Source organism: Colletotrichum acutatum (assembly GCF_030867785.1).
Source record: "Colletotrichum acutatum strain CBS 112980 chromosome Unknown BDZ83scaffold_148, whole genome shotgun sequence".
NCBI lineage: Eukaryota > Fungi > Ascomycota > Sordariomycetes > Glomerellales > Glomerellaceae > Colletotrichum > Colletotrichum acutatum.
Genome location: NW_026849142.1, coordinates 16,769 through 42,300, shown reverse-complemented (window position 1 = coordinate 42,300; position 25,532 = coordinate 16,769). Strand labels below are relative to the sequence as shown.

Here is a 25,532-nt window from a genome sequence, read left to right as displayed (position 1 = left end):
CGCTTCATCCATGAACAGCGGCAAGTCCAGGTGTCAACTGGGAGTAACCCATAGGCTAATACTCCAAGATGGAGAGAGGCGCAGCTGCGGCCTCCAGATTGTGCATTGAGGACCCCACAGAGTCAAGCTCCTGACTCCTGACTCCTGACTTCTGTCTCTTGAGTCTTGACAAGCACCAAGCAAATTCCTCTCACGTAACCCCACTACTGGCCCTATCTGTACTTTGCAGATTCCCATAACCCAATGCATCTGTACAAGGTATCCGTATTAGCTCGGGATATGGCCCACCACCTGCCTACACAAGCATCCAGCGTCCAGCATGCGTATTAGGTAGGCGGTCTCCTGATTCGCCTCGGCTCGCACGTTCGTCTGTTCAAGCCTCAAGGGGCATCACCGAGGGGCAATCGAGGGGCCAACTCATCAGTCTACGTCTCAAGACCAAGAGCCACTTGAGCACACCGTAACTTCAGTCATCCAGAAGAGTCATTGGGCTTGGGTTGCTCTGTTTGAGAGTTGTTGAGTCACTTGCTGACTCCTCTCTGTGAAACGACGTATTTGCTAGAGTAACAAAAGTAACAAAGTGAAGTGTCGCCTTTTTAGGTACGTACTTCGCCTTCGGAGTGGTTGTCCAGATCTAAGGTAGATGTTGGAACCAGTAGATTGGCAATCAATAACCCTCGAAAGAGATTTAAGAAAAAAAAAAAAAAGGCATTCAAGCTCCGGCCTAGGCGGGGCCAAGGCTCCTCGGATGTTCGGTGCTGTCCGTAGTGTGTTCGTAAGTTTTTTCAACTCAATCCAACCACAATTCATCCAAAGGGTCCATTGCTTCATGTCCAAATTTTCAACCAGTCATGCGGGAGGAATTGGGATCAGCCTTGGACGGCACTGGTCCGCGATGTCTGACTTTCTTGTCGTTCATGACTCACTGACGGGAAATGAGGGGTTAACGAGCCGGGTGATGCCTGTGCAGCCCTCAAACATTTGGCTACGAGCCCGAGTAAAACTTTGATCGAGGGGCTATTACCTGTAAGAATGCATATATACCTGGCGTGGAGCTCCGGGAGGAGAGCTGGCAGAGCTCTTCTCAAGCCTACTACGTACACCATCACCAACAATCCAAGTTACCAATAACTGCAGTGAGAGAACACTTGGTCTATATTTCATGCCTTAGGCTTGACCAGTCAATGATCGTCCCTGCGGTGACTACATACACCTCTTAATGGTCTGACTCTAAGTCAGTCACCGAGGGATAATGCTGCCACATTCAGGAACAAAGACACAAAATTGTCTGACAAGTCGGGCCGTAAGTTGTGTAGTGCCGCTGTTGACGACGGATAGCTTCCAGAAAGGGTGCCTCGCCATAATTACCGACTAAGCCATGTGAGCAGAAGGAGATGCGAAGTTGAACTGGACCTGTGAATTCCTAGCTTGAGGTTCCTCCCACCATCGGTCGGACCCGGCGCCTACCTTACATAGGTCGGTACGTGCCTGCCCTGGAGCCGGGCCCCACTACCTAGGGACTTTGTCTCAGCGGGGAGCACAGTGCAAAAAAAAAAGTTAGTGGGGGGGAGATCAGATTCCTGCCAGGGGGCCAGGAGCATCAAAGTGCACGTCCCCATTTACGCGGCTTATCTAATCGGGCAGGTCAACCTCGCTTATCTTATCTCGTTGCCCGGTCATCGCAGTAAACAAGGATTGTATCTCTTTGTCCCATCGGCATCATTCGCACCCTAGATGACCCAGCTTTAGATGCTCAACCTCGACGACGAGTATCAATCATACGACAACCGCGTATCCCCGAGCAGAAACATCGTCAATTTTCTCAAATACACGCCGAAGGAATATAAACAAAAGAGCGAAAAATGGATTCCTCATTACCGCAAAAGTCGTCCGCAAACCTCTTTCAGGTATATTTGCGCCTGAGACCGCCTCCAGCTGGCGCAGCTGCGTCCGACAGATTTGTCGATGTTGAAGAGTCTCGCGAGGACTCGCACCCAACTCATATCACACTGAATCCTCCCAACGACCGCAAGCGCTCAACAGAGAAATTTGCCTTCACCAGAGTCTTCGAGGAAGAGGCATCTCAGCTCGATGTTTTCCATTGCACAGGAGTTGCCTCACTTGTCGAGGGTGTCCTGGCCCCTCATGGTGGACATGGCACTGATGCTTTGATGGCCACCCTGGGCGTCACGGGATCTGGAAAGGTAGTCTCAAGCTGTATTCAGCATCCCATCTTGACCTACTCTGCTAATCAGCTCTGTAGTCACACACCATTCTTGGCTCGCGCTCAACAAGAGGCATGACGCAGCTCGCGCTCGACGTCGTATTCAGGTCAATTGGTTCCAACATGTACGATTCACCGACTTTGGAGAGCTCTCTCCAATCCTCAGATGCCTCGGATGCAACCATCATATCGGCACCGTGCTTCCTCGAGACTGTCTTTGCAGACTTTGGCTCATCTCGCGGGGGAGGATCAAGAGCGGGAACACCGATGCTTGTAGGACCCCCTGTTCATTCCGTCGAATTTCCCTTCCAGCCTTTCGCACACAACCAAAGGCAAAAGCGAGCCCAGCCGCCAGTCGAGTTGACAGGCGTGCGCCTTGTGTCGTCGACACCAGACCATCCGCGGCGCAAGCCTCGCGATGGCTATTCCACGCCAGTGCGGGAAGATTTCCTTATTCACGAAGACGCTGCCGAAAAGCACTTCATGGCCGTGACTACAGCGTCCAAAGTAAAGAACACAGCTAAACAACTAGTAAAGGGCGAACACTGTCCTCCTCCTACCCCTCGACGCGCTCTCCAGCGACCTTCGGCTCTTCCCTCAGCTCCTGACATCAGCTCTGTCAATGTGTCTTCAGACCCCGATTCTGACTATGCCGTCGTTTTGTCCATGTACGAGGTCTACAACGACAAAATTTACGATCTCCTAACCCCGCCTATCAAATCCAACGCTACGAAAGAGTACCGGCGTCGGCCATTGCTCTTCAAATCAACCGAGCAGTCTTCAGACAGAAAGGTTGTGGCTGGACTGAAGAAGATTGCGTGCACTACCATGAGAGAAGCTATCATGGTATTGGAAGCAGGATTACATGAGCGTCAGGTTGCTGGAACTGGCAGCAATAGTGTCTCCTCCCGCAGCCACGGATTCTTCTGTGTTGAGGTGAAGAAAAGATCCAGAGCAGGACGCTACCGATCTTGGACCGGCAACACTCTGACTATTGTTGACTTAGCTGGCTCCGAGCGTGCCCGAGATGCCAAGACGCAAGGCGCAACTCTCGCGGAAGCCGGAAAGATCAACGAGAGTCTGATGTATCTCGGTCAGTGTCTCCAGGCACAGAGCGGTATGGGCAACAGCAGCAAGGTATGTCAAGTCGGACGCAAGCCGTTGATCAGGACGAGTCTAACGTGAAACGACGTAGCCTACTGTCATGCCATTTCGGCAATGCAAGATGACCGAGCTTCTCTTCTCCAACTCCTTCTCGGCGTCGTCTTCGTCATCTGCGGGTGTTGTGCCTCGTCGGAACGCCCAGCGAGGCATTATGATCGTCACTGCCGATGCACACGGCGACGCAAATGCGACTTCGCAGATTCTTAGATATAGCGCCCTTGCGAGGGAAGTAACGATCCCTCGGATTCCCAGCATTACATCGACTATTCTGGCCGACACACCCTCATCAGCCCATCCACCGTTAGGAATGAGATCTCCTGATCTGCCTCCACAGCGCCGAGGATACTTTGGCCATGGATCATCTGGCCATCGCAACTTTTCTCCAAATTCCGATAACGGAGACAGAGTTCTTATGGAGCACGCCGCACTGGAAATTGCTCGTATGCAGGAAGAAATAACCAGCCTCCACTTTGAGCTGGACAACGAACGCGAGATGAGAGTTACCGCCGAGGCACATCTGCTCAGCATGGAAGACAGGCTGCTGGAGCTGGAGCAGACAGTTCGCGAGGATTGCATGGCCGAGTTTGACGCTCGATTCGAGTTGGAACTGGCCCGCTGGAAAGCGACTCTTGCTGCAGAGCAAGAGAAGGGCGAGGAGCACTGGGATCGCAAGATGGAGCTTTTCGAAAAGGGACTTGGCCTAACGATCGACGACGAGGCCGGCGAGGACAAGGAAAACTTACTCGTCGAGGACCTTGAAGACGAGAACGAAAGACTTCGACGCGAGAACGAGATTCTGAAGCGGGAGCTTGCGCAAAGAAGCCCGAGTAAGCGAAAGCCGCTCCAGGAACGCGAAGACTTTGGTGGCCGTAAAGGTGGCGCCACCGGTGTGAGCAACCTGGGCCGCAAGATGGAGCAACTACGCGTTAGCAACGAAAGTACCGGCGGCAGCTCGGGGAGCCCCAAGAAGATGCGGAAGCTCGCGACGAAGCGATGGGAAACGGTTGCCGACGATGAGTACTGATTGACTGCTTTGTACAAAGTCTCTGGGGAGTTGTCTGCGCCGGAGGTTGCGCTTGTTTCTCGGCATATACCCACGTTGTACTGTTCATTCGTTTTCTGTCGGGATTGACGGTGTTCTCGGGATAGGAGTTTGATGTTGCAATCTGTCTGAGGGATAGACGACTGTCCTATTACACTACTTAATTCACTTATCCTCAAAAGTCTCGGCCAGCCGTCCTCTTTACTTTCGCTAGCAGGGACAATATGATGCGAAGTCCTGATAGGAAATCACTTTGAATCCACTTTTAGTCCCCTTTTCAACTCAACAATACGCTGGTCCTAGATCAAAAACGGAAGACATCTGCAACAGTCTGCTAACCCAGGCTTTGTTCGATCTTTAGCAGGGATGGAAGCTGTCTCACAATATCAAAAACACTGGAAACACTGGAAACACCGGAAACTCCAAAAAAGATAGGTATCAAATTCTTAGCCCTCCTCAGCGTCCATGTCGTCGTGACGCCTCTTGTTGCCCTTGCCCTTTTTACCGCCCTTCAGAGTTGAGCCCTTCTTGCCCTGGTTCTCCATCAAGTTCTTCATCTCCATTCTGGCGTGTCTTTGCGCCTCCTCGACGCGGCTCTGGAACACCATGACCTCGTCCTTTTGCGTGGGGTACTCGGTCAGCTTCTTGCCGAGAGCGGCCTCGATCCGCAGGTAGATTTCGAGGTCGTATTGCGTGACTAAACTGATGGCAATGCCTGACTTTCCGGCACGGGCAGTACGACCGATTCGATGAATCCTGATATGGTTAGCTACGGTAGATTATTCGCTTGCGGGTACGACATACATTGTCTTGCTGTCCTGCGGTAAGTCGTGATTTATAACAACATCGACGAGCGGAATATCAAGACCTCTGGCGGCGACATCCTGATATATGTTAGCTTTGCCACAGAAACATGGTATGATATACACTATGGCCATACTGTAGCGACGAGGATTTGACGAGTTCCCTCACGGAAACGAGAAAGAGCACCAAGACGGGCAGTCTGGTTGAGCTGTCCATGCAGAGGGATGGCGGAGAATCCTAACGCACGTAGCAAGATCGACAACCGTTGCACCTCCGCAACAGTGCGAGCGAAGATGATGATGCGCTTGCCGGCGAACTCGTTACCAAGGTAAATCAGGTAGGTGTCCTTTTGCGTATGAGGAACAAAGCAGTAATGCTGGATCAACCCCTTGACCGTCTGGTATTTGTTGGAGCTGATGCTGACGCGGACGGGGTCTCTCAAACTGGCACGGGACAGACTCTCAATCTTCGTGCTCATCGTAGCAGAGAAGAGGAAGGTTCGGCGTTCACGCGGGAGGAACTTGAGGAGGGAGGTGATGGCCGGGCCGAAATCCATGTCAAGCAGTCTGTCGGCTTCGTCCATCACCAGGTACTTCAGCGAGCGTAAGGAGAAGCCCTTGGTCTTCTCGAGGTGATCAACTAGACGTCCTGGTGTAGCAACGAGAATGTGGGGGCGCTTGCCGAGAGCAATAGCCTGAGAGACCTGTTGTCCGAGTTGTTAGCATGCTCTGCGGCGGGAAGATCTATGACGGGGTTGACTCAACGAAGTCGAGACCGCCGACAATCACGGCGCATCGCAAGTTGATCAGGCTACCAAGTGCCTCGAACTGTGCACCAATCTGTGCCGCCAACTCTCTTGTGGGCGCGAGAACAAGTCCGAAGAATGGTTGAGGTTTCTCCAAGAGTGCTTGAATAACGGGGAGTGCGAACTGTGAATGGTAGTTAGCGGCTGCATTGGGTAGCATTGTAGTCCATACAGTATAGGAAACCGGCAGGGGATTCGTGAAAGTTGATAACGATCAGGTTTCACATTTTCATTACACAAGGATCTTGGACACTTGACCAAGCCTGCATATTCGTCTCAACCCTATCTGGACTCTCATAGTACGGTCCCGAGGTGGGCTGAAGGTGTGTATGGAAGGAAGCAAGGGTCTACTAACAGCCGCCGTTTTCCCTGAACCTGTCTCGGCCAGACCAATGATATCGCGGTTCGCAAGGGCGTGAGGAATTGACTGAGCCTGAATGGGCGTGGGCTTCTTGTACCCGAGAGATTCGCATGCTTCGCATAGGGACTCGACGACACCCTGGAACATTGACATTAGAGACCATCACGGGCCAAAGGAGGGGTCTTGGTTGCAATTTACCAGCTCCTTGAAGCTCTTGGTCACTTCCTCAGTGGCATCGGCAGTAACATCAGCATTGATCTCGACATCGGAATCGGCATCGGCTGCGACATTGTCTTCGGATTCAGATTCGGCTTCAGACTCGGCTGGTGGGGATGGAGAAGCTTCCGCCTCGACTCTGCGAGACACTTTGGAAGACGAGCCCTTTTGCGCCACCTTTTGTCGCTTGGAGGAAGGCACGTTCGCCTTCAATGACGCCTGTTTTGTCGTCGAGGAAGGCATCTTCGTCGTGAAAAGCTCGTTGTGCGGTGTGGCGCAAAGAGGAAAAGCGGTTGTCGAAGGCTTCGGTGCAAAAAGTTTAGCAGTGGACGCTACCTGATGACATCCCACGCTCTCGGAAAGTTTTTAGTGGGGAACTGGGTGTTATCAGCACGTGAAGGCTGTTTTTTGGGTTCTTATCGACCGGGCCCCGCCAAAAAATTTCCTGCAGACGGCCAAAGCATCCAGGTCTCGTCCCCAGGCCCAGATACTTTTCGAATTGCGGATTTTGGTCCCTCGACAACTTGTCGACGTCAAGGTTTTCATACTCCAAGCCAATCACCACTCCGAACACAACAAAAGATGGCGCGCAAGAGAGTCAAGAAGAGGACGCACCTCGGTGCCAGCAACCCTGCCACCGCCGGCGAGAATAATGGCGCAAAGGATCCCAAGAGCATGGTCATCCGCATCGGCGCGGGTGAGGTTGGCTCCAGTGTGAGCCAGCTTGCTGCCGATTTCCGAAAGGTCATGGAACCGGGGACTGCCAGTCGAATGAAGGAGAGAAGGGCAAACCGATTGAAGGACTACGTCGTCATGACCGGCCCCCTCGGCGTCACTCACCTGATGCTATTTTCGCGATCAGAGAGTGGCAATACCAACTTGCGTGTGGCACTCACGCCTCGAGGCCCTACTCTGAACTTCCGGGTCGAAAAATACTCTTTGTGCAAGGATGTACAGAAGTCCCAGAGACGTCCCAAGGGCAGTGGAAAAGAGCAGATTGCTCCGCCATTGGTACGACATCAATTTCCCTATCCGCATGAATCGATGCTAAACAATCCCAGCTCGTCATGAACAACTTCCATACCCCCGACGCCGACGCAACATCCAAGGTGCCCAAACATCTCGAGTCATTGGTGACCTCCGTTTGGTCCAGTGTCTTCCCTCCGCTGAACCCGAATGCGACCCCCCTGAGCAAGATTAAACGCACGTTGCTGCTTAACCGCGAAAAGGACCCGGAGAACGAGGGGTCCTTCATCATCAACATGCGACACTACGCCATTACCACACGGTCAACAGGAATCTCGAGGCCACTGCGAAGACTCGAAAAGGCAGAGAAGCTATTGGCTTCAAAGACGAACGGAAAGGGCGGTGTGCCGAATCTAGGAAAGCTGGAAGATATCGCCGATTTTCTTCAGGGCGGAGAAAACGGGGACGGATATCTTACCGATGCAACCAGTGGAAGCGAGCTCGACAGTGATGCCGAGGTCGAGGTCAAGGAACAGAAGGCTCAGAAGATCAGGAAAAGCGCTGCCCCGGTCGACGATGATATGGCCAACGAAGATGATGCCGTTGAAAAGCGTGCCGTGAAGCTCGTCGAGTTGGGTCCTCGTATGCGCCTGCGTCTGACCAAGGTTGAGGAAGGCTTGTGCTCTGGAAAGGTCATGTGGCACGAGTATGTCCACAAGTCCAAGGAGGAGGTAAAGGAGTTGGAGAAGCGCTGGGAGCAGAGACAGAAGGAGAAGGAGGCTAGGCGGAAGCAACAAAAGGAGAACGTTGAAAAGAAGCGGAAAGCCAATGCCGGAAAGGACAAGGAGGCTGATGACAGTGACGTGGACATGGACTATGACGACGAGTTTGACAGCGAGGGTCTGGCTGGGGATGCCGAATACCAGGTCAATGAGGCCATGGAGGATACGGGCGAGTGGGAGGACGAGGAAGACGAGATTACCAAAGGCTAAACCCTGCGATGTGCGTGGTCTCTTGGCCCCCATTAAAATAATACCCAAAGAGGGACAATTTTGATCACTTTCTAAAGCATGCCAGCCAATCCTATTGACATCAAAACAGCTATTCAGCAACACTTTCCGTGTCCGAGAAGAAACAGTTCCAAGGGTCGTCGTAGCTTCGAGGAGGTTGGAATCATGACATCCGCCACCGCAAATGTGAAGGCTAGCCCGAATCCCGCCCTGCCACATTTTGGAAGCAAGAGCAACACCCTCGTCTCGGAATGGCTGGGCTGCCCCTCCGTCAACGCAGGCGGGTGGCAGCTCAGAAAAGTCTGTCGTGAGGTATGTTCCCAGCCAGACCATGAGAATCATGTGTGACATTGGTGCACTTGTTACGCTTCTTAATGGTAAGAAGCCAAAACTTTCTCATTACTAGCGTCAGGGGCACCATTATCTAGTCTCTTTGACACTCCGCGGCTGTGCCAGCGCAGCTGAGGGCCTTGGCCATGTCCCAGTCAATGATGGGCCCTTGGGAGTTCTTTTGTTTCAAAGAACTGCGACGAGAGCACAATACCCAAGAGCCCAAGGCATGGGTGAAATTCATGGACCCAGCTGTCCTGGCAACGATATTGGCTTGCAGACAAAGGCCCTCGGAACGACACCCCACAGGACGGAAATCACGTTACAAACGAATCCGGACCGGCCCAGGTTCAGATAGAGAGAAAAAAGTCATTTGTTCCGGCCCTGGAACAGGAGGAACCCCTGTGGCATCACATACGTTGATACTCAGGAACAAAACTGCTGAGGTCGCAACATTGAGATGGGACGCAGACTGAAGAAAGTCAATTTCGGTTCGAAATGCGCCAGTAGAGGGCCAGAGGCTTCGACAAGCCTAAGTTTACAAGCAGAATGTATGCGAACAGGATCAGAGTGGTGTTTTTCGTTCTCAGTCCTAATAAAGCTTCTGCCAGCATCTAATCAGCTTCGTCGGGCTCACATGCAGAGAAACACCAGAGAACAACGGACGTGACGATCCACCAAGCCAGATTTGGCACCCATCCAAACTAATTTCCCGTGAATCGTCTCATATTGGCCAATGGTAGGTGCCATGATGTAGCAAAAGTGATATTATCCACCGCTTGACTGTTACGGTAAAATCAATGATTAGCCTAAAGTATTGTGCACTGAGGTGCTCTGGGAGCATGGAATATTGTAGTCAACTTACAGGAAAAGCTGGAACAATTTCACCTAGACCAAGGGTAGTGATGAACTGGGCCACGAAAGCAGCCAAGAGTCCGAAGAAGCAAGATTACAGCTCTCGGTAAATCGGATTTTATGGAAAGTTGCTCTGTTATAGCAATTAGCTGAGAGTTCTGTTCCATCCGTGATATTCGACAATGTATTATGTAACCAGTCCATGACTTGGTGATGGAGAACCCTAGGCCTAGAGCTGACATCTAGCTGAACTGGCGCTATATGGCTACGCTATTGCTATTAGCCCTCGAAATGGCATCGTCTAGATCGACTGAGCCGCCGAGTGTACCGTCGGAGATGCTATCTTGGTCAGGTGATCTAGAGGGAAGGAGGGTAGGGTTTGTATCTGCTGCTGATTTATTCAGGTCTTTCCCTGAACTGATGTTACGCGATCATTAATAGCTATCTTGCTATGGTTCACGAGTTGCAAGGTTCCAAATGGTTCTCTCTCGAATGATGCCTCATAGAAGTAGGCTGTAGAGGATATCAGAAACATTTGGTACGACACGTTGCGTTCACTCGCTGGGTAGGTATTTGCGAGCCTCTTCTCAGTTTTTATACTTCCCATGAGATCTACCATATAACACCTTCATTGGGGTTGCAATGTACCAAATAAATCCCGTCAATCTTGGCTCATCTGCATGCCTTATCTGAGTTGCAATGATAAACCACGATGTCGCTCCTTCCATGGCTGAGGCGGTGCAGTATCGAGGGACCGGGCGGGGAGAACAGGCTCGCAATATTCTCAGGCAAACGGTCGCCCAACATGTTAGTCTAGGCCCCGCATCGAGGCCCATCTCTGGATTCTCAGTTTCCAATAGTGTTTAATAGCTTAATGAAGCTTGCATATACTGCAACAATGCACCAGGCGCCGCCGTATCTGTGGACTTGATCATTCTGAAATGGCTGGTGGATGGCTGGTGGACATGATTGATCTATGCCACTTTAAGTTTTTGTCGTCATGTGAAGACCAGACTCACCACATTGACTCAGTCTCGATGACAATAGGTGCAGATAGAAGGTTGGTATTTCTGTGTTTCTCTACTGCCTCGAACCGTGCGGAGCTAGACCGGAGTTGTTAGCTACATATTACATGGTGCAGAATGAAAAGCGCATGCTCATGGCTGGTCTTGTTTACCCCACCCACCCATCTCGCATGAGTGTGTTCTTATTCCCTTTTAGGAAGTATCTTCAACCTCCCTGAATGTAAGGATAAACTTCGGCCGCCAGCTTACCACTAATTACTGTGCGGAGTGGCAAGCATAGCCCTGTTACAACTTACGACTACGGACACTATTCCCCCATCATGCTCAGGCTGCGTTATACGGAGTACATGAGCTCTTGTACACTAAATCCTCGTAGTTTATAAACCACTTTCTCTTTGCAAAGTCCCCATAGCCCTGAGCACGCGACGACTAAGCTCGGTGCATTGTTTGTTCTCGACATACCTATCGTTTTCGAACATTGAAATCGAATCATGTCTTCGTCCACAGTGTCCGACATGATGGCTAAATATGGTCCTGAGGTCCAGAAGGTCTCCGCAGACACACCATTGGACGACATCATCTACCTCCTCAAGCGTGACGGGGGCGTTTTCGTTAGAGATCTGGTCCCTGTCGCTGATGTCGACAAAGCTCACGATGAATGCCGCGAACGCCTTGAAAATGATGTGGAATGGAATGGCTCCTTCTTTCCAAGTAGGTATCTATAGTGTCTACGTCAGCTACATTTGTTAGACACATGTTAGACGGACTGATGTATTTGTGCTGACGAACATCATCACAGAGGAGACTCAGCGGGCACCAGCCTTGTTGGCTCTCAGCCCTACGTATGCCAAAACACAAGTCATGAACCCAGTCTATCAAAAGGTGTGCGAGCACTTCTTGACCACCCGAAGTTGGTTCTGGTGGGGAAACGAGAAGAAGGAATCTGTGTCGAAGCCTTATGTTCACTCCTGTACTGCTATGAGCATTGGGCCTGGGGGCAAAGCTCAGCCCTTGCACCGAGACGACTACATCAGCCACAACTATCATCAAGAGGTGAGTGAATGGGATGATGAGCGAGACAAGAGCCGGGAAACAGCTGTTGGGCTCTTCGTGGCTGGCTGCAAAGTCACCAAGGAGAACGGTGGAACACAATTCATTCCCCGGAGCCATTTGTGGTAAGTAATAATGTCCCTTACCCATGCGCTAGGGCGCTATTAGTCGACGCGTTCTCGGTCAAACTGGCCTCCGACCTAGGAAGAAAGATGAACTGATACCATGATCTTGAAGGGGGACTGATAGACACATGCCACCTCAAGTAGAGGAGTGCATCTACGCCGAGATGGAGAAAGGCGATGCCTTCATCATGCTGGCATCCGCGTACCATGCCGGAGGCCACAACACAACAAAGAATGAGAGACGACTGATGTTTGCAACGTTCTCTATTCGAGGCTATCTTCGACAGGAAGAGAACCAATTCTTGTCTGTGCCCCAAGATGTTGCAAAAATGTTGGATCAACCCATCCAGGAGTTTATGGGATACTCAATGAGCGATCCGGCCTGTGGGTACGTTGACCAGATGGATCCAATCTTTGTGCTCCGTCCCGAATTAAAGGGTGACGGGCGTCCTTCCGACTTCTAATGGACAACTAAATCGCAGTCAGTTGGGATTATATTAGAGTTGGAAGCCTTGTTTAAGCTTCTCAGCTTGGGGCCGTCGAGGATAGTCCTTTGCTGCTTCAGGAAGTGCCTACCTGGACAGTGCTACATCGGTTATCAAAAGTCTCAATGAATTATCGAGGGAATAATTAAATTCACACCGTTGCCAAAATTTAGGTGCGAAAGCACTAGGCTTCGATCATTTTGTATACTGGTCCATTGAAATCCTTCAAAAAATGGCTGGAAAGTTATTTCCTAAATGGTGTCGGCCATAAGCATCATTCGTAAGGCTTCACTAGCAACGGTCATCACGGCAACTCGATGTAATTCGGAATCGTATCGAGTTGCAAAGCCTTTGGCGAGTCTTTCCAAAGTTACCCGAAATCAAAAGCAGATGAGAGGAAGCTAATGATGATCATGGTTCGACCGACCTGGTAGTGCTTCACATCATGTGGGTGCTAGTATTAGGCGCCAGACCGGGGACAACACGTTGTCTCAAGGGTGGCTGTCCCGGGCGCGGAATTCAGATTCCTTTGTCATGACTCCACTGCCACCTTAGCGGATGCTGCTTACCTGCAGGCTGCACAGCTGTAATACGTATCGCTCCTCTCTACGGCAAGGTAAGGTAGGTTTACGGCTGTACGGAATACCTGGGTCTGCCCAAGCGTCCAATCCTGAACAACCAACATGAACCCAACATCGGGCGAGACTCTCTGGTCCGCCGGCCTTTCTTCCACTTGCTCCCAACATTTGGTCGGATAGTTGCGTACAAATTTGGTGATCATACCTCGCGACAAGGACCACGAGATTTGGATGCGAAATGCGCGCCAACGTCGCTATGGCCAGGGGCTCGAAAGCCGTCAGAAAAGGTCAGCTCGGTTCTCCCCTCTCTTGCTCTGAATCTTGTACCGGAAACTGCACTAGAGGGCACTCAGTCCCTGCTCGAGTCTTGTTGAGCCAGATTGGGAACAAGTTTCAGCAGCCAGACATTCTATCGCTCATGATTTCTGAGCGTGCGATTCACTACCCGATTATGCCTCAGCTCCCGCTCAGATTTCGTCGCTGACCGTCAACAGATCCAGCATGCGGAACCTGTAGAAAGAAGTGCCGCAAGTGTGATCGCGCGCGCCCTGTCTGCAATCGATGCAAGTCAAAGGGCTTGCACTGTGAGGGCTACCCTCCTCGATTCCAATTCTGTGAATCATTACAGACGCCCAATTTGATAACCGCTGGCAACGAGCGGGACCCAGAAGAGGAGCAAGAGCGCATTCAGCCTGATGTCCTACCCACCAACGAGCTTACTCCGGCCCCAAACCTGAGCTCACCAACATCGACCCCAAATTCACTTTCTTCAGATCACCCAAGCCAAAGTCGCCGCTTCCTCCAGACCTTGTCACAAGGCGCTTCTCCAGCCTCGCCCCAAGACCGATCCCTTGGCGCACCGTCACCGGCGACAATCACTGGGCACCCTGTCGACGATCTACTGCTCACGAGTAACAGCCAGAAACTGCTTGTTTACTGTAAGTTGCTCATTACCCCCCCCGGAACCTTCCAGCTTCCATTTCCTCTCAGCCAATGTGACATCATCGTTTCTGACGACCGTTCGTAGTCGACAGAGAGCTGAGCCATCATCTAACAATTGTCGTTGAAGGCGTGGACAACCCGTTTCGCGTACATGTCCTCCCACTGGCCTATAATCACACAGGTGTTCTCCATGCAGTCCTGGGGCTTACCGCGTGCCATCTGCACCTATCACCATCAGGTGCTAACCAGGTTGACATGGCCACTGCCTTACAACACCGTGTTGCTGCATTGAACGGTCTAAGCTCCCTTTTAATCAAGGAAGAAGTCTACGGACTTACAGAAGCTGAAGAAGAGGCTGCACTAGCAATAATTTTCCTTTTGGTACTTCATGATGTGAGCTCCATGATGCATTTCAAGTTCCTCCACAGCACAAGTCTTGTTGGCTAAGCAATCCCATGCATGATGTCTAGATATGCGAGTTGGGAATATCTGCGCATGCTGTTCATTTGAATGGCGTGTCATTCCTTTGTGGAAGAATTGCATCCCCTTTAGGAAGGGCAGAACGGTCTGCAGCAACCATATTCTTTTTGTCTGCGTTATCATGGCAAGTCTAGTACTCGTGTCCGATCTCAAAAACTTTTTGATAACAAATATGTTGATCAGGTTGGATGTCTTAAGAGGATTCAGTGGTGCCGAAAAGCTCACCTACTCCGAGAACGTCCGGAAAGGTGTTGCAAACATCACCAGTCCACACGCAGCCTTGCACACTTTGGTCGGCTGTCCTGCAGTAATATTCCTCCGGATCGGGGACGTAATAGCAGCAGCCAAGCAGAACATGCAGGGGATACTATCGACCGTCGACTTTCAAACCAAGTTAAATGAGGCAGAGAGCTTTCTTCGCGGCCTCGATCTGGACATGATCGAATATCCCACATCACATCCGGAATGGAGACAGCTTGCGGAAGCGTTTCGACATGCTAGTCTGCTGAGGATCTTACGATGGCCGGATACATTCGTCATTCCCTGCGAAGACCCGAGGATCAGGCCATCGGTATCAAAAATTCTGGACTGCTGTGCAAACGTTTCAATGGATTCGCCATTCTTCAAGCGGCTGTTGTTCCCTCTATTCCTGGCGGCAACCGAGACATCTGAAAGACACCAAATACACTACGCTAGCCTTTGCATTGAAAACATTCGACGCTCCACGGGATTCCAACATGCAGCCATGATGGAAGTCCTTGAAGGGGTTTGGGAGGAAAGAAGACTGAAAACCCGGGGCTGGACGAATGTTCCCTGGATGGAATTTGTGAGTAAAGACCTGAATCATCCTATGGTTCAACATGTATACTCATTAGAAAACAGACCTGCTCTGAGAGTATGCAGCAGCAACACGCTTATCTTTTCTTTTGATTCAACATGCGGAGTTGTGAGAAGATGGCCCACCAACTCACAAGACCACAAAATAAGACTCCCGGATGATGTGATGAAGTGAACAATTATAAGCTATAGAACGGCAGTCTTCAGAAATTCGGCGTGGAAACATGCCTAAAAGGATAATATGGTTGATGAATAGGCCGGAGTCCCGGCACCTTGAAGTCTGTCCACGCTATGTGGTGAGAACCTTGATGCAACTTGTTCGAACCGCTCAGCGCGGTACCCGGAAGGAAGTTATCAATGAGTCATACCTTACTACACCCACATGACTGAAATCTGGGCAAGAACCGCCAAGTTTGATAGTGAGCAGATACCAAAGAGAGGCTTTCAACATAGAAGAAACTGTCATTTGATTGTTGTAATCCAGCCTTCCCAACTGTGATAGTTAAAATACCCACTCAGACATGGGTTGGCAAAGACCAGACGGAAGCGACGCAGGGACTGAATAGAGTTACAGGCACATCAGCGTGTCTGGAAAGGCCAAACTATGATTCAGCAGTTGACGTGATATGTCATTTAATATCGGAGTTCTCCCAAGATTGCAATGATAATCAACTCCTCGTTGATCGACGCATCTGATGTCGACGGCGTACTTCTGGTCTAGTTATACAAACCCCCATTTGCACAGAGGACGGACCCAGTAGTCCACCGAGCGTCACTGCTGCAAAGGAATGCTACGAGGGGTGCGACATCATCCACTTCTCCGATTCTCGCCGCAGCCGGTGTAGACTCAATCAGGGGCTCCATGTCTTTTCTAAACTGGTCATCGCTTTCGTTCCACTGATCTACATTGTAGGACATGTCAGTCTTCCTGCGAAGGGCGTTTTGGATGTGAGATGCCTACCAGTAGCCACTGGGCCAGGATTGACGCAATTGACAGTAATGCCATGCTCTTGACCAAGCTCTTTGGCCCACACACGCGCAAGTGCCTCATTCGCCGCTTTTGTAGCAGCGTATACGGTTTGTCCAGCGACTCCGAGACGAGCCGCTGCAGAAGAAACAAAAACAATTCGACCGCCTCGGGCAATGTGCGGCACGACAGCTTTGGTCAGAAAAATTGGTCCCTTTACATTGGTGTCAAAGTGGGTGAGGTACAAGTCTTCGGTGACTTCATCGAGGTTGGCGTCAACACCCAAAGCCGCGCTGAGAAGTACAGTAAACGTATCAGAACCAAACAGATAACGGACAACATCAAGCCAAAGAAACCGAAAACAGAAACTGACTTATGAACCAATATTTCGATTTTGCCCGATTCGCTAAACTTCAGCGTGGCGTCAACGAGTTTAGAAACTCCAGATAGTTTCCCGACATCTGCCTGGATCGCAATGGCATTCGATCCGTGTTGTTGGATGTCCTTGACGATGTCTTCAGCCCGCTGGTGACTGCTGTCTGTCACGAAGTTGACGACAACATTGGCTCCTCGCCTCCCAAGTTGTTTCGCAATCGCGGCGCCAATTCCCCTGTGGTATCAAGAACATCAGCGGTAGTCCAAACTAAGAGTCAAAAGACGGGCCAAGGAGGTCGATTCCTCACCGTGAAGCGCCGGTGACAATCGCTGTCTTACCGGTAAGATCGACACCTCTGAAATCAGACATGGTGGGATGAAATTGTTGAAGTTGCCGTGGGTTGGTATTTGGCCACGAAGCTTCTGATTATATCTAAAGAAGCGAAGTTCGGGAACATACGGCATATCCATCTCCCAAGGACCTGGTCTTGTTAAATTAGTCGCGGTTGCCGCAAGAAGTAAGATCGGTAATAGTGGCCATGCTGGGCTACCCCGCGTTGCGCTGTATTCCTTCACAGTGCTGACGTGGGGTCCTTTCTGACGGGGTCGGCTGGGTGTCTTTCCTGTTCAAGCCAGGAGATACGCTTAGTTTGCCGGGTGATGCGCGTGTTCTAATGCCATTATTCCAAAGCAATCGGATCTGAGAGTGAAGTTATTTCTGTTTGGTAATTAGGATGGGATCACTCTCACCCCGCGTGAAGACGACAGGTTGCCCCTCTTTCCATTTTGGGACGTGGTGAGTCGCTGCTGGGAGTATGTCCCGTTTGGGAAACATGTAAGTCCGCAACACGAATCGAACAACTTTAGGTAGTCAATCATCTGTGGGAATATACAAGCTCAAAGGTAGTGTATCATGAGACTGAATTCTGTAGATATTCGTATGAAAACATATAGTATTTGAACTTGGTGCTGCCAATCGAACGCAACCGCATCTTCACCCTCAAGCACTGCACTTTTCTGATCTGTCGTCAGGCTTGTTAACTTGTCATCATGGCCAAACACCCCCTTGATCCCCTTTCGGTCAACGAAGTGCGTCAAGCGTCCCGCATCCTGTCAAAAAGACTGAGCCTGCAGAGAGACCAGATCAGGTTCAAAGTAATCGATCTCGCCGAGCCTTCGAAAGATGAGACCTTGGTTTACCTCCTGGAACGCGGCCCTGTGCCCGATCGCAGAGCTAGGATCTACTATCAACAGAAGCAAAAGGAGTTTATGAGCAGAGGAATCATCAACATAACCAGCGGAATCCTCGAGAAGACCGAAAACCTTCCTGACGCCCAGGGACCAGTGGACTGGGTTGAATACGACCTCGTTACCACCGCTTGCAACGTCCATCCAGATGTCTTGGCCGAGGTCGCTAAGCTAAAGGTCCCCGAGGGGTGAGGTTCTTAGTCCCCTAAGTTCAATATGCCATAGTTAGCTAACATGATACGATATAGAGCACGAGTGCTCAATGACCCTTGGGCTTACGGAACTGACGATGCCGAAGAGAGACGCCGTCTCTTCCAATGTTACATGTATCTTGCCCTCAACGACGACGACGAGGCCAACCACTACTCTATCCCACTCCCGCTTGCTCCTATCTTCGATGCCCAAACTCTTGAGCTAGTTGAGCTGCAAAAGCTTCCTTTGGGGATCGATGATGGAATCGATGATGAAACACAACCCTGGATACCTGTCAAGCCAGTTGAGTACAGCGCAAATATTCTCGGATCCGACGTATTTAGAAAAGACCTAAAAGCACTACAAGTCGCCCAACCAGAAGGGCCTTCATTTGACACTAATAACCGTACGGTATCATGGCAGAAATGGCAGTTTCAACTCGGTTGGTCTCTGCGTGAGGGTCCTATTCTGCACGACGTACGTTACGAAGGCCGGCCTCTGTTTTACCGAGTATCGATGAGTGAGATGACGGTACCTTACGGCGATCCTCGAACCCCTTACCACCGGAAGCAAGCGTTCGACCTCGGCGACTCCGGCTTCGGTCTCACTTCCAATAGCTTGTCTCTCGGCTGTGACTGCTTAGGCCACATTGCCTACTTTGATGGCGTTCGAGTTTCAGCAACAGGAGAACCTGTTGTTATGCCGAACGTTGTCTGCATGCACGAGATCGATGATGGAATTGGCTGGAAACACACAAACTTTCGCAACATGAAGTCTTCCGTGGTCCGGGACCGAAAGCTCGTTATCCAATGCACTTCCACTGTAGCCAACTACGAATACATCTTGGCATATGTTCTGGACCAAGCTGCGAATATTCACATCGAGGTGCGAGCAACCGGAATTGTCTCCACTATGCCAATCCGCCCCGACCTCAAGATGTCGCCTTGGGGAACTGTTGTGGCACCCGGAGTGTTGGCTGTCAACCATCAACATCTTTTCTGTGTCCGAATAGATCCGATCCTTGATGAAGCACGAAAGAACACAATTGTACACGAGGACTGTATTCCTGTACGAGAGGATCCAGAAGTCGACCCCTACGGCTGTGCGTTCCGACTTGAAACCACACCTATTGTTTCACCAGGCGGTTACGATCTCGATATAACAAAAGCTCGCACCTACAAAATTGTCAATCCGGCTCGCAGGAATGAGGTATCGGGAAAGCTGGCTGGGTACAAGCTTCATGCTTCGCCTAGCCAGATGCTGATGATGGGGCCCGAGACTTTCAATCATCGGCGCGGAATCTTTGCGTCCAAGCCAATTTGGGTTACTCGGTACCGCGATGACGAACTTTGGGCTGCTGGAGAGTTTACGAATCAAAGCCGAAAGGATACCGGCCTCGCAGAGTATGCTGCACGAGCGGAAAGTGTTGAGGCTGAAGATGTTGTTCTGTGGCATTCGTTTGGTCTGACACACGTCACACGCCCCGAAGGTACGAGGTGATTCTTCCTATGCTCCTGACGAAGAAGAAACTTACCGTGCTTGGAATCTCTTAGACTTTCCTGTTATGCCCGCGGAAAAGTTGTCATGCATCTTGAAGCCAACGAGTTTCTTCGACTTCAACCCTTCCAACGACGTTCCGAGATCCAACCAACGTGACAATCAATCGACGCTTCATAATCAGAATTCGGCGACTTCTGAATGTTGTCAATATTCAAAAGCGCCACGTCTGTAGGATGTCTATGGGGGCCAAATGACTATTTGAAGTATTGGATGTAGATACTGGTAGAGGACCATTCACGTAGTCGTCTATTTTTACTAGTTTACCATATTCAAGTATCTGTGGACGCCCCTCAATCGAAGAATGTCAGAGCACATGATAATTGGGAATGGAGTTACCAACCGAATCAATAGAATATGTTGCAAATTACTGCTCGATGGGACCGCCATTGCTGCAATCCTACCTTGTCCACCTCACTGAGTCCCAACCCAAGCTGGCATTACTGCATACGCTGATCAGCAGTCTATCGAAAGAGCATCCCATCACACGCTTGGCACCGTGTTAGCAGATGAGGTAGCTCCTAATGGCAAGGCACAAGCATGGGTGAATACTTCAAAATGATGCTGACCAATATGTTGGATATAACAACCTGTCGGCTACGATTCGTTCTCTAGAGCATGTGCGGGCAACACATAACAAGATCGACTAATTTTCCAAGGTTGGCTTGCTCTTGAAAGCTTCAGCTGCCTCTCGGAGAGGCGCCTTCTGGTCTGGAGAAAGAACAGGTACGTGACCAACAACCGCAGCGAAAACGATACCTACAGTATCTCCTGGGTTGTCTGCTTGAAGCGCACGGAGCTGATTGGACTCGATCGAGCCGCCATTCTTAACATCTATGTTTTCTCGCACGCGTTTCAAAACAGCCTTGCAAAGGTGGTCGGTGTGAAAGTAGTCGAGAGTGAGCTCGGGAACCTCGTCATGAACTGCGAGGGCGACTTGACGAACTAGCTCAGAAAGGAGGAGGGCACGGTGCTTCTGTTGGAGATTGTCAGACATATGGACTATAAAGAACACTTGGTGGTATGAATAGAGAGCTTCATCGTATCTTACCTTGGGCTTTTCGGGGTCGGTGGGGGTGCCGTCATTGCTTGCTTTGTTGAGCCAGCCACTTCGCTCAAGGATTTGATCAATGACGTCCGCGTTCAGGCCTCTTGGGTCCGAGTTGTCCAAGACCCTGGGGGCAAACAAACAAGAACAGACCCCCTTGAACTTCATGATTCGAATACCAGCTTTAGAAGTCATGACGCGATTTTTATTAGGTTTGTTGCGCTTCTGGATCCATTGCGCAGCCGAGACTCCTCTTGAGAGTCCGAAGTTCTTGAAATACGCTTCTGGGTTCACTGGGGGATCGCCGACGAAGAAGGCTGTCCGGCCCTGTTGCTCCATCATTGAATCCAGAGCGTCCCATTCGTCCCCGTCTTGCAGAAAGCCTTCCTGTTGGAGAGCCTGATAGAGCTGGATGCCGTGCATCACGTTACCGGGCTTCGCAGCATACTCGGCCCCCACGCGGTGGAAGAGAGTTCGGACGTAATGCAAGAAGAGGCCGCAGTACATCGGATGATGTTCTAAGAAGTTAGAAGTCCTTGTCTGAAGTCTCGATGCAATGCGAATGGCGTTGAATGGGTCTTTTCCGGGCCCCCATAAGATTGCCAATTTGTGAAGATCCTGCATATTCTCCCTGACCGCGCCCTCTCGATTGCTACGGATACGGAGAGCCTCTTCGACACTGTCTGCCATTGGCTTCAGGGACCCCTGGAAATCCCTCTCGCCGTTTCGGACTGAGGACCCGAGGGACTTGAGAATGTCGAGGTACACTTGGGCGGAGAAGCATAGCCATACTTCCAATTTACCCGTGTCCATCACGTATTTCAATCCTTTGGTGAACTCATCCTGAACCGGGGATCCCCGAAACAGCTGAAAGAGCATGGTTTGATCCGCGAAGACTTCAAGAAGTGCTGCCTCATCCTCTGCCCATCGCTCGCGGGCCGTGGTTCCTCTTTTCTTGTCATTGTACCAACCGAACTTCCCATTGTAATTCGGAATGTTCGAGGGCGACTCGCTGCTGCTGAAGGCATGCAGAAGACTAAGAGTAGTGAAGTAGAGGTCGGAGGCGTCCTGGTAGCAGTTGAAGTTCAAATCATCACCCCACTGCTTATCAAGAGGGTCTTGGCCTTGAGCTGCGCAAGCAGCCTCATAGAACATTTGAATGGCTTCCATGGCACCTCCAAGCTTCTCCATCGATGAGGCAATTTCTTGCTCCATATTGCGTGCAAGCTGCAGAGCGGTATTGGTGGCAATTGAAACGGCGGCGAGGTCTCTATCTCCTGACCTGTACTCGGCCCAGAGCTGGAGGATCTCTTCACGAAGTTGACCAAGATCTTTGAGGTACGCAGTGTATATGAAGAGGGCTGCAGTATCGGAGTCGTCTTCCTCAGCCATGAAGACTTCAGGAACCTTGGCCTGACGCTCGATATCTGGGGCATCAAGGAAGTCCTCAGATGGCTCGTACACGTCTAGGACGGCAAACATATTTTTGGGTCCGTCAACATGCTTGGAACCATTCTTGAGAGCCTTTTCGATGCCGCGGGTCGCGTCTTGCAGAGCAGATACGTCGAACGCGCCCATCTGGGATTTAAAGGTATCGCGAACGCGCTCAAGGACGGTGACAAAGAAAGCATGTTTATTGTCCTCACGGTAGTCCTGAAATCGTCGAATACCTCCTAGCATAGAAGAAAAACGTTTGCGAGTTTCAATGACGCGGTTGAGGGATGACATAAATGATTCTGGGACCTTGAGGGAGTCGGACAACTTTGCCGCGACGAATTGGGCCAGTGGCAGGAAGTCCTTGATAGCGATGATGTGTTTCGGCGTCGCATCCTCAGGCGCCTTCTCCTCAGATGCCTGCAATGGATTGATGATAGCCTGTTTCTTAGCCTCCTTCCGCGCCTTGCCCTTCAACCTCTCAGATGTGGGCACTGAAGATGTAGCCTTGGCGGGTGGCTCACTCAGGGGCTTGGAGTAGCCGGAGCTTATCGCGGTGGTAGCTAGCCACGAAGCAACGGCATCAGTGTCGCGTTTGTATTGCCTATAGGTTGAAAGCAAGCCTGAAGAAAGCATGATGGCGATTATGTGCCAATGCAGATGAACGAAAGACACTGAGAGGGGTATCAGAGCGGTACCACAATTTTGGGGTTGGGGTAGAGAGGGAGGAAATCAGAGTGAACCCACGGTGATAAAGTCGAATACTTAGCAAAAGCATGTAATCGATTAGTGGTGAGACGGACTGGGTCTTCCGAAGCTCGGAGGCTCGTGAATGGACGGGCATTGAAGCTTTCACCACCTGCCAGTGAGAGAGTAGGGCCAGCTGAGGAGCAGTCACGTGGCTATGGCCAGTGGGCCGTTACAAAAGGCACCTAGGTAATCCAGCATGTCTAATATCCCTGATCCTGTCGGGCGTGGAGAGCATCACATTAGGTCTTGCATATAGTTTCAATCTGCTGAGAGGAATCGAAGTCGAGGATGAACCGCAGGCAACATATGCCGCACTATCTCTGAATCAGAACACAATAAGGCAGGTAATGGATGGACAAGCCTAACAGATAGACAATTGGCCGTGGCACATTCTCCCAACACCATCGTCGCCGTCTTGGCGACTGGCGAAAGGACAGCCCTGCTGGTATACCACCAGCGCTTTGACACTGTTGTGGACTCTAAATCAGCGTGTGAGAAGGAGATACTTCAGGCATTGGCCTAAGTATGTATTACAGCAAGCGAATACCATCGTCTGGTGCATCATTAAGGTGGTATATTATAGTGGCATTTCCACTACTTTAGAGACTTTGAGATTTGTTGCAAATCAAGCAGGGAGCATGGAAAAACGGCCAACCCTCACTGGTTGAGATACTGCTCAAACTTGCCACCATAGCGCTGTCCCGTGATGGGCAAGCTCTCAATCAGCGCCCAAATCTCTTTCAAATCGTCGTCGCTCAGCTCCACGTCTACGCAGTTCTGCACCACTCGCTCTGCCTTTGTCGACCCGGGAATCGGGATGGCTCCCTGCCGCCGCACCCAAGTGATGGCCACCTGCGCGACCGTCGCACCCTTGCGCTCGGCAATCTTCTCGACCGCCTCGACCAGTTTAAAGTTCTGGACGAAGGCATCCGACTTAAAGCGCGGCAACATGCGGCGCATGTCGTTGGCGGGGAGATCTTCAGGCCTGCGGAACTCGCCGGTGAGGAGGCCGCGGCTAACGGGGCTATAGGCGACGAGAGCGATGCCGACTACAATAGTTGTTCAAGTTAGTCATTGCTATATTGTGAGAATGCGGCCTAGGATGGCAAAAGACTTACGCTCGTGGCATGCCTCGGCGACACCGTTGGTTACGGCATCGGGCGTGAAAATGCTCAGCTCGATCTCGACTGCCGCGATGGCGTGCACGGCGTGCGCGCGGCGGATGGTCGCGGCGCTGACCTCGCTAAGGCCGATGCCGCCGATCTTGCCTTCCTTGATGAGCTCCGCGAGAGCCTGGACGGAGGTTTCGATGGGGACATTGGGGTCGACTCGAGCGCACTCGAAGACATCAATCTTCTTAGAGCCACCGAGGACTCGTACGGCCTCTTCGACGGAGGCCCGGATGCCCTCCGGACTGCAGTCCGGGATGTGGGTCTTGCCGTCGTAGGCGCCCTTGATGCTGAGGACAACCTTGTCGGCATCCTGCGGGTTTTGCTCGAAGTAGTGTTTGAGTAGGTGCAGGGAGTTTCTGTCAGGAGTTCCGTAGTGGATTCCCTGCTTCTGTATTAGTACATCATACATCGAAGATGACTTTTGTTGATGGCAACCATACCCCGTTCCAAACGTTGGCACCCTGTTCGAGCGCAGTCTTCATCAGTTTGGTTGAGACAGAGAAGTCAATCTGGTCCCAAGGACGAGTCAATCCTGTGCATCATTGTCAGCGAAAGAATACAGTCTTGTGATGCCTGTTTTTGAGTTTGACGAACTCACCCATCAGTCCGTAGCCGGTTGGCCCAATGGACTTTCCGACAATGCTCTTGGTGGCTGTAGTGGAGCTCATGTTGACGATGACCAAGATTGAGTTATCAAGCTTTGACCGGGTATGGTGCTTAAGGTGTAGTGTACAAAGTAGATATCTTGGAAATTGCTGGATTGATAATGTTCCAAGTTCAAAATCGTTGAGAGGTATCTTCACTGCGTATATATACACTTCGTTTCGATTCAAGCCGTCGCAGCCATCGCCAGCCATTGCAGGTATGCCTACGACCGTAGGTAGTGCTCAGGTACAGTGTCCCCAAAAAATCAAGTCCGGCTAATTATCTCCAGGCGTATGGGCCGGGGTCGGCCGCCGCCTCAGCCACTTCTGTCGGTCTCGGGTGGGTATTGGTAGGGTTTACGGTGCTTATGATAAGATCCGGTCCGTCTTACTCACAGGCTGCTGCTGGCGGTGCAGGAAAACCTCATCCCTTATTGGGCGGTTCTATCGGAGTTAGCTCGACACGCTCTGAGTGACGACGCAGCACTCTTAAGCGTTGACCAAAGGTCCAATTCGGTGGGCGCGGTCTACCAAAGACCCAAATGTGAGTGGATGCGTTTCCACTGGTAACTAGGCTGCCTGAAATGAAAACATGTAGATCCTTTGGGTCTTAAGAGATAGATAGGCAGACAGGCTTTATGATACTACCTCAAGACAATCTCTGAGGTACTTGTGTAAGATAGGATCTAATGCTTAGATATCCATACAAGACGACCTTCAAACCCTGGCATGCTTTCGTACCCAGTCTTTGCTGTCACCTCTCCAGTCTCGAGACTCGTCACGACAATATGGACTCACCCATCCTGCCGTAGTTGATTTCCTACTCTCGCTGCAAATAGAGCCCGA

The 25,532-nt window shown here is 51.0% G+C and overlaps 9 protein-coding genes across 9 annotated transcripts; 5 read left to right on the top strand and 4 right to left on the bottom strand.

The window, feature by feature from the left end:
• Nucleotides 1-1,862: 1,862 nt before the first annotated feature.
• Nucleotides 1,863-4,412, top strand: BDZ83DRAFT_757065 (kinesin motor domain-containing protein; the record flags this gene model as incomplete). Its single annotated transcript, XM_060514842.1, has 3 exons — nt 1,863-2,204; nt 2,264-3,361; nt 3,420-4,412. The coding sequence occupies 3 exons, from the start codon at nt 1,863-1,865 to the stop codon at nt 4,410-4,412; spliced, it is 2,433 nt and encodes an 810-aa protein (XP_060359392.1).
• Nucleotides 4,413-4,876: 464 nt separating this feature from the next.
• Nucleotides 4,877-6,859, bottom strand: BDZ83DRAFT_590111 (DEAD/DEAH box helicase; the record flags this gene model as incomplete). Its single annotated transcript, XM_060506303.1, has 6 exons — nt 4,877-5,186; nt 5,235-5,314; nt 5,371-5,937; nt 5,999-6,163; nt 6,395-6,538; nt 6,599-6,859. 6 exons carry the CDS (start codon nt 6,857-6,859, stop codon nt 4,877-4,879), a joined length of 1,527 nt encoding a protein of 508 aa, XP_060359391.1.
• Nucleotides 6,860-7,198: 339 nt separating this feature from the next.
• Nucleotides 7,199-8,574, top strand: BDZ83DRAFT_590104 (brix domain-containing protein; the record flags this gene model as incomplete). Its single annotated transcript, XM_060506300.1, has 2 exons — nt 7,199-7,627; nt 7,678-8,574. 2 exons carry the CDS (start codon nt 7,199-7,201, stop codon nt 8,572-8,574), a joined length of 1,326 nt encoding a protein of 441 aa, XP_060359390.1.
• A 2,391-nt stretch (nt 8,575-10,965) lies between these two features.
• Nucleotides 10,966-12,910, top strand: BDZ83DRAFT_638562 (phytanoyl-CoA dioxygenase). The gene is made up of 3 exons (XM_060509370.1): nt 10,966-11,513; nt 11,602-11,977; nt 12,090-12,910. The coding sequence occupies exons 1-3, from the start codon at nt 11,294-11,296 to the stop codon at nt 12,439-12,441; spliced, it is 948 nt and encodes a 315-aa protein (XP_060359389.1). The 5' UTR covers nt 10,966-11,293; the 3' UTR covers nt 12,442-12,910.
• A 386-nt stretch (nt 12,911-13,296) lies between these two features.
• On the top strand, nt 13,297-15,599 carry BDZ83DRAFT_723658 (C6 zinc finger protein; the record flags this gene model as incomplete). The annotated part of the gene is made up of 5 exons (XM_060512586.1): nt 13,297-13,327; nt 14,068-14,375; nt 14,453-14,586; nt 14,646-15,292; nt 15,556-15,599. 5 exons carry the CDS (start codon nt 13,297-13,299, stop codon nt 15,597-15,599), a joined length of 1,164 nt encoding a protein of 387 aa, XP_060359388.1.
• Nucleotides 15,600-15,745: 146 nt separating this feature from the next.
• Nucleotides 15,746-17,364, bottom strand: BDZ83DRAFT_96651 (uncharacterized protein). The gene is made up of 4 exons (XM_060516035.1): nt 16,950-17,364; nt 16,640-16,876; nt 16,261-16,559; nt 15,746-16,201 (listed from the first exon to the last, which is right to left on the bottom strand). The coding sequence occupies exons 1-4, from the start codon at nt 17,009-17,011 to the stop codon at nt 16,017-16,019; spliced, it is 783 nt and encodes a 260-aa protein (XP_060359387.1). The 5' UTR covers nt 17,012-17,364; the 3' UTR covers nt 15,746-16,016.
• Nucleotides 17,365-17,596: 232 nt separating this feature from the next.
• Nucleotides 17,597-19,932, top strand: BDZ83DRAFT_764551 (copper amine oxidase). The gene is made up of 2 exons (XM_060515236.1): nt 17,597-18,077; nt 18,138-19,932. Exons 1-2 carry the CDS (start codon nt 17,692-17,694, stop codon nt 19,579-19,581), a joined length of 1,830 nt encoding a protein of 609 aa, XP_060359386.1. The 5' UTR covers nt 17,597-17,691; the 3' UTR covers nt 19,582-19,932.
• Nucleotides 19,933-20,284: 352 nt separating this feature from the next.
• Nucleotides 20,285-22,756, bottom strand: BDZ83DRAFT_590107 (uncharacterized protein; the record flags this gene model as incomplete). The annotated part of the gene is made up of 2 exons (XM_060506302.1): nt 20,285-20,614; nt 20,690-22,756. The coding sequence occupies 2 exons, from the start codon at nt 22,754-22,756 to the stop codon at nt 20,285-20,287; spliced, it is 2,397 nt and encodes a 798-aa protein (XP_060359385.1).
• A 771-nt stretch (nt 22,757-23,527) lies between these two features.
• On the bottom strand, nt 23,528-24,710 carry BDZ83DRAFT_590171 (NADP-dependent oxidoreductase domain-containing protein; the record flags this gene model as incomplete). Its single annotated transcript, XM_060506312.1, has 4 exons — nt 23,528-23,919; nt 23,989-24,424; nt 24,483-24,574; nt 24,641-24,710. 4 exons carry the CDS (start codon nt 24,708-24,710, stop codon nt 23,528-23,530), a joined length of 990 nt encoding a protein of 329 aa, XP_060359384.1.
• Between the last annotated feature and the right edge of the window lie 822 nt (nt 24,711-25,532).